The sequence below is a fragment of the Mycteria americana genome, chromosome 2, assembly GCF_035582795.1.
Source record: "Mycteria americana isolate JAX WOST 10 ecotype Jacksonville Zoo and Gardens chromosome 2, USCA_MyAme_1.0, whole genome shotgun sequence".
NCBI classification, from domain to species: domain Eukaryota; kingdom Metazoa; phylum Chordata; class Aves; order Ciconiiformes; family Ciconiidae; genus Mycteria; species Mycteria americana.
In genome coordinates, this window is record NC_134366.1 from 104,171,076 (window position 1) to 104,182,137 (window position 11,062).

General features: G+C 40.5%; 1 protein-coding gene across 1 annotated transcript; it reads right to left on the reverse strand.

Annotated features, from left to right (window-relative positions):
• Positions 1-162: 162 nt before the first annotated feature.
• CHMP5 (charged multivesicular body protein 5) lies at positions 163-10,987 on the reverse strand. Its single transcript, XM_075494163.1, has 8 exons — positions 10,817-10,987; positions 5,546-5,650; positions 4,736-4,782; positions 3,068-3,161; positions 2,916-2,987; positions 1,711-1,819; positions 1,216-1,328; positions 163-731 (listed from the first exon to the last, which is right to left on the reverse strand). Exons 1-8 carry the CDS (start codon positions 10,883-10,885, stop codon positions 681-683), a joined length of 660 nt encoding a protein of 219 aa, XP_075350278.1. The 5' UTR covers positions 10,886-10,987; the 3' UTR covers positions 163-680.
• Between the last annotated feature and the right edge of the window lie 75 nt (positions 10,988-11,062).

The window sequence follows — 11,062 nt, forward strand, 5'->3', positions numbered from 1 at the left end:
CTTTTGGGATCAGAAGCAGACCTCACCGCTGGCAGGGCCTGTGCTGGAGCAGCACATGACACTGATTAAGAACAGGGGGCAGGTTAAGACCAAATTAATTACCAGAAACATCACACAAAAGGATCAGCTAATCTACATGATTTTATGTCTCCACAGAATACATGAAGTCAACGATAACCCTATTTATTACAGCTTTCAAGAAGGTTGCAAGTACAATAGCATAAAAGTCTCAAGACTGCAGTAGTTTAAAAATTGCTTTCAATTCTTTTATCAAATAAGCCTAGTAATAAGGGAGCTATTTTACAGAGAGTAAGCAGCAACATAGAGTCTTAGTTTCAGGAAAGAGAAACATAATACCAAGTCAAAATAAACCTCAGCTATCAACAGCCACCACTACTCTTCACGTATTACTTTGTCCATAAGACACAGAAATCAAAACCTATTAGACTGACTGCTTCCACTGAAGGGAATTGCGCCAAATTTTCCATTAATAGAAAAGTCAGTAGTAGAACAACTTTCTTCAAAGAAAGAACACCACCAGCCATTCATATTGCATTCTAGGATGTAGTGATACTAAGGTTACACTGGAAGGACAAGTTCTCCAGGATTTAAAAAAAAAAAAAATTCTTAATTTGATTTGTAAAGTATAGTTCATTATATCCATTGTGCTTTTGAAACATTTATGTTGCGGGGATCTTTGGCAATCCAAATTCATCCACCAATACACCATCCTGTAAGAAAGAAAAAGAAGCAACGGGTTAACAACTCTCCACCAACCAGAACATTTCACAGAAGTTTCCTTACCATTTCTATGAAGTGATATATCTGTAATTGTCACTGTGTGACAGCTGGGATCAAAATAAGAACATCGGTGTTCTTCCTCACTATGAAGGCCCAGAAGCAAACATACAGAAGACTTTCTTACATTTTTAAGAATAACTATACTAGGAACTGTAATGGTACACTTGAATTCTACTTGCAGTCTGACAATCTTAGATAGGAGTTACAAAATGCCATTTTAGCTCTCTGTAATAAAGAGCATTCAGTACACTGTATTCTCTCATATATGAAATCCAAAATACATGAAACATTAAGCACATTTTTTTGTTCAAAACATTAAGGATTCCAAATATCAAGCAACCAACACAAATGAGATTAATCCAAAACAAACAAAAAAAGAGTACGTATTTTGTTTTTAAAGAGGAGAGGACTCACTTTGTTTTTTGTGTCAGTAGGAGTGACCTCTGGGATTGCTGGAGCAGATGCGGCTTCATCTAAGTAGGAATTGTCTTCATCAGCTAATAGCTCATCACCTAACGCATCCAGTTCTGAAACAGAATTATGTTGGTTGAAAAAGTTATGGAAGGAATTCCTTTTGCAAAAGAAAAGTTGCTCTTACAGAGAAACAGGATTCATATTTAATGCTTACATTCATACTCATTTAGCATTACTTACTCATCAGTCGGGAATACACACGCACACACAAAACAGAGAACCTTGTTTCCTTCATTGTAGCATTCTATTAGTGTGTATCTCATACTCTTGTTACTGGTCTTAAAGGAAATGCAACTTTTATTTTTAAAAAAGTGATTAAAACTTTTTTTAAAAACACACTTAAAGCATTTGACTAATTAAATTAAAAAATCACTGTATGACTGTATGATGATTTTTACATTTAGTAATGTAAAAATCATCCTCCACCTTCCTAACCTGCTTCCAAGTCATCTTCATCAATCTCCGGCGTTCCATAGCTACGACTCAGTGCCTCCTGGACTTCATTGGCTTCTTCCATCATATCCTCTAACTGATCTTGTATGTCCTGAAGCAAGAAACAATTTCAACTGGTCCATATTTAATAGTTTTAGTTAAGTTTATCAGAGCTTTATCAAATTCAGTTTAATAATTCCAACATACATGGCACTCAATTTTTTTAATGCATAAACCATTTTTTGAAGCAGCATTAATACAAGTCAAGATACACACATTCAGTACTATAGTGTGGCTTTAACTACTGTTAAAATTATAATAAATGTATGAGGTAGAAAAAGAGGAACCTTGAAACAACATCTCTGCAAAATTCTTTTGTTTTAAGTATTCTTCAGGGTAAATTGAAAACCTCTAATAAATTACCCAGAGTCCAGCATTATCTTGAAAAGCAGGAGAGTATGAAATCTAGATAAATTAAATATACCGTCTGGAGAATAAGCACTAACCTGAGTTGTGCCACAGCAAAATTTAGAAGATACTTTAGCATACCTATTGGCACTGTACTTGGGTACAAGTAAGGAGACAATACTTGCCTAAAGGTTTACAATGCAAGGCATATATAAAAACAGCATAGGAAAGAGAACTTGAAGGAATTCAGCACTGGCATTTGATAAGAGTTTAAGTGCAGCATACTTTAAATTGTATTTAGAGATCCTATGGCTTTTTTTAATGCATTTTCTGAAGACAGGGCCAGGCCTTGCAGACCTCTTGAAATTAATTTTTTTGGGGTTTTTTTGTGGGGGTTTTTTCATTGTTTTGGGGTTTGTTTTTTTAATCAGGCACTACCTTCAACTGGGGGGAGCAAAGGACTAATCAGCATGTTGATAACATGGGGGCAGGGGCGGGGGGGACACAAAAAAGCCATGGCAGGAAGTATTCACCAACATTTATGCTGAAGTGCAGAGGAAAGGAAGGGAGAGATTAAAGATTAGCCCAGCAAGGAAACAACAGTCAGTGCAGTAAGGCCAACAACTGATTGTGCAGTACCAGAGAAATCAGGAAAGAATGATGATGGTAGTCCCATAAAAAAATGGAGGCAAACTCATGTGAACTAGAACAGTTAGCTGACCTTTAAGTTACATAGTCCACTCGTCACTATTTCAGTACATTGTTTCTGTTCTTTAATAATTTAAACTATAGAAGCTCACCTCAATTTGATCAATTTTGACTTGCTTGTAAGCTTTCTTCATTTCTTTCACCCCCAGTTTCATTGCATCAACCTAGAATAGAGTCAAACAACATGCTCGTATCTGATGTAGCATACACACATTAAACAAATGTGAGATTAATATACTGGTACCGTTGTCTTTGTATCCTTCAGTGCCTGAATAGTGTAATTAGCTTGTTCCATATTAAAAGATTGCTGTGATAAATTATCCCTCTGTTGTTCATACCTGTTAAAAACAATGAAATTAATGGCTTTAAAACACCACACTATTTACTGCCACAAAAATTCTTAGTTTTTTAAAAAATTGAAAAAGCAGCAGCAGTAGTCTAAAGATGAGAACAGATTTTTTAATTTATTATAAACAATCGCAGAATAAACAGCTTCATAAACATCTGGCGATTATGCATTTCTGTGTCTTTAAAGTTGGCAAAGCTACTCCTGAAATAAGCTTCTGTTTTAACTGATGGTAGTACCATATTTGTATAGGCTTACACAGTAGGTGAGGTTATAGCAAAAGTTTTAAATCGCTGTAAGCTAGAGATGCATGCCACTGCTCCCTAATGCTGTAAGCAGAACGGAAGAGATGCAGGTTATCCAAACCACAATGGCTCTGCACTGGAGCTTTGCAGGGCAGGGAGGAGGGGGAGGACAGGGTAGCAAAAGGAAACTATTAAGGCTAACCAAAAAGAAAAGGGGGACTTCAGAAATCAAGAAATCATCCTTCTCAAAGCTAAACTTGTATCCAATCAAGAATGTAAAATATGTCAAGTTAAACATAAAAATGAAAGCATAAAAATGAACAATGAGTCCTTCTTCAAACATCCAAGGCAGGAGGTCTGCAAGACAAGGATGACCCAAACACAAACAGCTACTGGACAAGGAATGACTAAGTATATTACTGTTCAACAAGATGGAAAAGAGATGACTGAGGGATATGATGATAGCCTATTATGAGGGGCCCAGTGACTGTAACTAGGGGAACAACTATCAGGTAAGATTAGCAGGCAGCATAGTCAAAAAAAAAAAAAAAACCCCCAAACCCAAAACCAAGCAGTCCTTTCTCACAAGATCTAACTGAACTATTGCCTTCCTAACCATGGGATGTTTTGGATGGTAAGAATTCACAAATACTTAACAAGTAATTGAGCAAGTCTGTAGAGGTACAATTCATCTGACAAATATGAAATACAAGACGATATGAGCTTTGGCTCAGATAGCATCTAAGAGATTTGCAGTTCAGGGACTATAAAATATTCCAGTGAAGCACGCCGGAACACTTGCCACGTTCTGACATTCTTTCCTTTGCATTTGTTGCTGGACACTTTTCAAGGCAGTATACTAGACTAGAGCAGACCACAGGATCATCTATCCTGTCCATTCTGCTTTTTTTGCATAGACACAATTACCTGCGCTACATGTGCTCAAGTCCTAAAGGGTGTCCACAGAGAACAGGTAAATTGCCAGTAAACCAGACCAAGATCATCAAGTACACAATTTATGGTAATCAATTAATAATATAAAATGAGGCACGCTCTCAGAAAGTTTAGGAGCCAAGCATAGCTTTAATAATGAGCAGATTAAGGTCAGCTTGTCCCAATCCAAATTTATATACTCACATACAAATAAGGCACAAATATGCCAACACAAAACCTGTAAGGAGATGCTTCAGAAAGGCTGGCTAGCTTGGTCAACATTTTTCTTTAAAGAATGCTCAGAAGTAAGAGTACTGGAAAGAGTGCCACCCCCCTTTAAAAAAAACAGGCTTTCATTAATCCCAAACTGAGAAAGGTTTAAACTTACATTCGCTTCTGCTTTAACACTCTCAACGCTTTCTGCTTTACTGTATTCTGAAAGACACAATATTGTTCCATTAGGAAAAATATTTGACTTTACTCTTGATTATACTGTTTAAACCTAATGTATCCCATTTAAGTTTTCCAGAAGATTCCTCAGTTAGAAGTGCAAAGAGTTTAACAATACTCACATTCACCATTTGTCCTGCATTAATGATTAACCAAATAGGCTTGTATGTAAAGCGTCTAATAGAAAAGACTTTCAAAATTTCTGGCATTTGAGGTTTTTTTTTTTGATAAGCAGAATACAAAGTCAAACTTAGTCATCAGAACCATCTTTCATCAACACATTTTAATGGTCAGCATCAAATAATACTGCAAAAGGTACTTTAACAATACTGTTTATATCACGTATTTTTATTATTAGATACATTTTATATTATATGTTCATCCCCTTTCAAAAACAGGTTTTCCTACTCCCTTTCTGCATAGCGCAGACCTTTTTATTTTGGCTGATGAACAAAACAGCCTCTCTACCAGACTTAATTCAGGTAACAGAAAGAAGAAGGGAAGCAAGTTACTTCTGATTGAGGAATTACATTACCCTTTGGAAGAAATAAAAACCAATGAAAACACTGTTCAAAGATGCATGTCTAAGAGATGCTTCAGCATAAAAATAATCCTGCAGGATCTTCTATCTCATCAGTACAGTAAGATGCAATACTAAGAAACTGATGAACTGCATAAATCACCCCACTACATGACAAGAACTGTCAGTCACATCCTCTCATGCTTAAATCCCACAGAAGATTCTTACCTTTGCAGGCCCCTCTCTCATCTTCTTCATTTGATCCTTATACTTCACTAGTTCTGCATCAAGCCTAGCGATTTTCTTGTCAATTGACTCAGCTCTGCTATCCACCTTTAATACGTGACAGGGAAAATAAACAAAAAAACATTTATTAAGGTTTTATTCAGGTATTGCAGAACAAAAAGAACAGCCTCAGTTTTATTATGCTTCTAACGGAATTGTTTCTTCACTCAGTGGTTTTATAAACAGTTTAAAGTTTGTACAGAATCCAAAACCAGAATCAAGTGAAACACCTTCTACAAGGAGCACAAGAAACATTCCGAGGTTGCGGGAAGCTCTGCCTTTGTAACACGTTCTCATCAGTTTGAGATGCTCCCTTGCACACCCACTCAAGTCACAGTCTCTATTCAGGAATTTCTGATAACATACAGTGTCAGGGACTAAACTGGAATGGAAAAAGAAAAACTTAAGTGTACCATGCTGGCAGATAATGGGGCAAGGCAAAAGGGAGAGGGACATATTCAGCACGGCTAGAGGTTTATTTTTGGTGGGCAGAGAACATTAATCCTTCAGAATGACACCTGGATTACCGGTTACGTTTAAGAAGCCCAGACTTAACCATTTTTTCAAAGGTGCCTAACTTCTTTGTCAGAGAGACACTTTTCCCATCACTTCCCGCAAAGGGGGCCAGGACACAGCAGTTCCACCTGGTAGATACTCTGAATTCTTACTGCACTTTTGCTTCAAACCCCAATAGTAGCTGCATAGCTCAGTAAGAGACCTCCAGCAGCCAACCTTAACGGCCCTGCTGCAAAGCATACCACAGAGCTGTCATGATGAAATATTTTAACCTTCTGCGTTAGAGGGTTAAAGATGATAATTACATAACCAAACCCAAGTACAGATCATTCTAACAGCACACACTAATTCCTAAAAAAAGAGAGAAAGCCTCCTTAACATGAACCGACTATCACAGCATTTCTCTGGAAACAACAAAATAAAGCATATTAATTTCTCATTCCAAGGAGCCTCTCTAGGGATTAGAATATAATGACATTCCAATTATAGCATGAGAACAATCAGTGCAAATTTACAATTCTGACTTCCTAATAGTGTGGCTAAACATGTATAATTATGCAGATTTTCATTTTGGTGTCTCAGTGACCCTTTTAAATCTCTGCTCTGTGAGAGCAACGTGCATTCGCCAGAGGCATCCTGAGCAGAACATTTGATAGGAACACTCCACACAAGACATGAAAGTGCCTGGGCACAGCTGGCATTGAAAAAAATTGCATTAAGCTTTCTATTATGCCAAATATTTTCCTAATAGCAAGAAAAAGAGATATTTGCGATTTTAAAACTCTTGTAGGTTCGAAGTGTAGCACCTCCTCAAGATTTTCATCAGTTAAATGCATCTTTGAGGTCAGCCTCCTCCACAGGGGAAAAACAAGTTATTTGGTTTATTTATATAATGATTCTTTTAGGCAGTACTAGCAGGAAACGGAGACAGATCCTCCTACATTGATTAATTACATAAAAATTTGACACACGCATTACACAGGACCTCAGCTTTTAAAAATGAGAACGGACAGAAGAGGGGAGAATGGATCTAATTCATCCCAAAGAAAACTAGGCTGTATATTAGGACTTGAAGACCTGCTTTTTATTATTCACAAATAAGGCATACCGAGGTACATTTCATTGCTACAGAAGGGCCCCAGTCTAAATAAAAGAAAGTAATCGTGGTATCCCAAATCCCTATTAAGCAAAATCACAGCTTATTTCAATTAAAAAAAAAAAAAAGAACATCATATATAAGACTGAATTTTAACATTGTTGTCACAACTATTAGCCTTTTGTTCCTATATTTCCTACTTACTGCTCTGAAAAACCATAAATTTGGAGTGTTTTTTCAAAGAAGAAAAAGTAAAAACACCACCAATGCCACAGTTCCTGATGCATACTTCCTCCTACTGGCCTCATGACAGCTTTGAGTCATCTGACTGCGCTCAGCCAGCAAGGATAAACAAAATCTGCCACTTAGTGCAATGTCGAGGCAAGCACGGCAGGCGCGGCAAGAGAGCGAGCAGAAACTGCAAGGGAGAGTGGGAACATGCCCGTGGGGAGTAAGTGGGGAGACAGGAGGGCATCACATAGCCAGCTGGCAAACTTGATAGTAACCAGCCATCGAAGAAAAGAAGGGAGAAGTGTTTCCTGGGCTTCAGCAAACACTTCAGATTAGTGATCCCACAGAACCAGCTCTTTATATGCAAAAATCTTGAATTGTTTAGATATCTTAAAATGATGCTTGTTCTCTTACCACAGGAGAAAAAGCATATTGTGTGCTGATCTTATTGGGTTCAGTCATACTACTTCTGCATACGCAGGAAAGAACATCTAAAGCATAGGCATAATTACTGCCTGAGAGTTGTCTACATTTTTAACAAATGGTAACTATGAACATTAATCATTGCTCGCCAAATACAATAATTCCTAACTGCTGTTTAATGGCTGATTATCATTGAAGTAACGTCGTAAGAGATTTTACAAAGCAATTTGACTCTTTCAAAAGGTACAACGAAATGCGTCCAAGATTGAAAACAGTACAGAAGTGATATCACTTGAGTCTCCAAACTGTTGAATTTAACATGCTAAAGAAAGAGTGCAAGTTTTTTAACATCTCACACAACTCTCTTCAATAAAAATTCACATGCAATTTAAAAAAAAAAATCTAATGATATCTCTAATCCTTTAGCAGGACCTGTACTAGAGACTTCACTATTGTGAAAATGACCTGAAAACACACGTGTCTTTCACAGATCAGATAGATTACTTCACGTAAATTGGCACAAAAAGTTAATTCATAAACTTCAAACTTGTAAAAGGAAGTATGTTTCTCCCCATACTTACTAGCACACAGAACTGTCTTAAATTTTAGTTCCATCTGCAGAAATTGAAAGTTGTCAAAACTGGGCAAAAAGCTAACGTGGAGCTCCGTAATGATAACAGTGGTTTATAGGCTTCCTCGCACCAAAGAGCTGTGCTTGGAGCCAGCATTTCTCAACAGCTGACCAACACAGGCTCTTGATTTCGTATCTTAAAATCCACACTGTGACTCATCATTGGTTGCCAAGTCACCACATATGTAAAATAAACCTGAAACTCTGCTTCTCAGTTAACCTGCTGTCTTGTATAGCCAAATTTTCAGAGAACTTAATCACAAACAACTAGAAGAGGACCAAAACTGCACGCAGCTCCTGGTGGGTGGTGGTGACGATCACCTTTTTGGGAAAAAATCCTAAATTCCTGGTGTTGCCAGTCAAAGCAACTGTTTAAATTACACTTTTATGTACCCCAAAAATCCACTGGGATTGAAGAAGCTCCTAGTGGAAGACAGCCTACTGGCATATCTATGTCTGGCTAGTTTTGTTATCATTTGTCTCAACATTAGAAAATGCACATTAATTTGGAACTGTCAAAATCAGCCCTCAAAAATCTAACTGACTAATATGGAGTTGGTTGCTGTGAGGAAGAGATTTCCTCATCTTCCGCTTATAGCACTGAAATGGCAAATTTAAGTATTAGTAACAGTATCTCAGAGGGGTTTTGGAGTTCTAGCCATGCACCAAAGCATTCACTGGTAACAACAGGAAAGCTCATCCTGATTTTTGAGCATATGCTTTATTTACTGTTCTAACTAAATATACTTGGAGCTATGTTTGGGTTCAACACTGCTAAAAAGTAATGCAGATTCTTTGCCAATAAAATAACATACTGGGAAAAACACTAACTATGACCGTTTCTCTCCTCATCCCAGCCACTGGCATATGCAAGAGACTAATGTGCATGGGTTTGTGTAGGTATCAGTGACAAGTATTAGGTATTTAACTTAAAGAGTCTCTTCACTGGGTGGCAAAATAAATATTCTGGGAGGAAAATGGTGGTTTTCCACGGAAACTTTTTGTTGTCAGGTTCCCGGGACAATGCTTAGTTAGCCTTAGTTAACCCCCATTTATACCACAACCATTACTGACCTTTCACCTGACTTTGTTAACCACTCAGGCAAATACTCAAGACCCTGTGTTCTTTCTTCACCTTTAAAAACTAGTTTACAACAGAAGGAGCTGTAAAAACATACCAGTTTTCTTCACAAACTTAAAAGCCAAAAAAGAGACTATGAAATGACAAGATTAGCCTTCTTAAAACTTTTCCTTAACCTTCTTTTCAGACAGGCCAACCTGACAACAGCTGTGAAGTATTCTACCACGTGTTTCCTCAGCATTTCTTTCTCAGTCTGGGCTTGTTTAACTGTCCATCTGCACACATCTTTGCACCCACCCTATGGCCAGCTTGTCCGTTGTAGATGGAACAATGTTCATCAGAATGTGAGATTTGCCCCCCCACCTTCTGTACTGGACAGAGGGGCTGGTTCCCTCGCTCCTGTCCTGCCTTCCCGCAACGTGGCATGGCAGGAGTTAGCCAGTGCAAGCAGTGCAGTGAAGTCCTCAGATGGAAATACTGAAAATATCCATGAGGATGTAAGGAGAGCCAGGCCTCACATGCACATTGTGTGCACCCTTTTATGGGATGTGCTCCTATGCATAGAGAACAAATATAGGCATGGGTGTATATACATACAAATGTACGTACCAGCATACGGGTACACTGATGCATAGGTGCACACTAAAATGCACGTGTGCATGTATACAAACACGCTGTACCAAAGCACAGGCATGTAGCTATACACGTTCAAGTGTATATACATACACACACGCGGGCACTGTGCCCACACACAGCTGCTTCCACACCCAGACACACACCTGCGCACAGACACGCACCCCCCCACGCACACACACCCCCCCACAGGCACACCCACAGGCTGCCTTACCTCCCAACCGGCGCACGCCCACGCAGCCCCCGTGCCTCCGGGTCGGTGCGGGCACCCGCGCACTTCCGCCTACCGGCGGGCACACAGACACGCAGCACCTCAGGTACGAGGCCCTACCCCCGCACCGGTACGAGCGGAGGCCGGCACGGCCCGCGGGGCGCAGGCGCTCCAGCCGCGCCCTCAACCCCGGGCCCGGGCCCCTGGTCCCGCCAAGGACGCAGGGCCTCGCCCGGCCAGGCGCGCCCCACTGCCCGGGCTGGCCGTGCCCTGCCGCCCCCGCGGCCACCCCGCCGCTCCCCTGCCCCTCCCGACTGGGCGGCCCTGGCCCTTGGCGGGGGTCGGGGGTCCGGGTGCGGATGCGGGCCAGGCCCTCCGGGGAGGGTACTCACCGTCCCGATGCAGTCGGTGAGGCTGGGAGGAGGCGCCTTCGGCTTCGCCTTGCCGAAGAAGCGGTTCATGGCGGCGGCGGTGCCTCGCTCTCACCCCCGGTCCCGGTCCCGGCAACAGCAGCGGCGCTCCCCGCCGACCCGGAAGCCCACCGAGGGCCCAGCCCCGCCCCCAAGGCGGGGCCGCGGCGAAGCCGGAAGCATTTGCACAGCGGCACGCCCCCGCGCTTCCGCCCTCCCCTCCGTGGC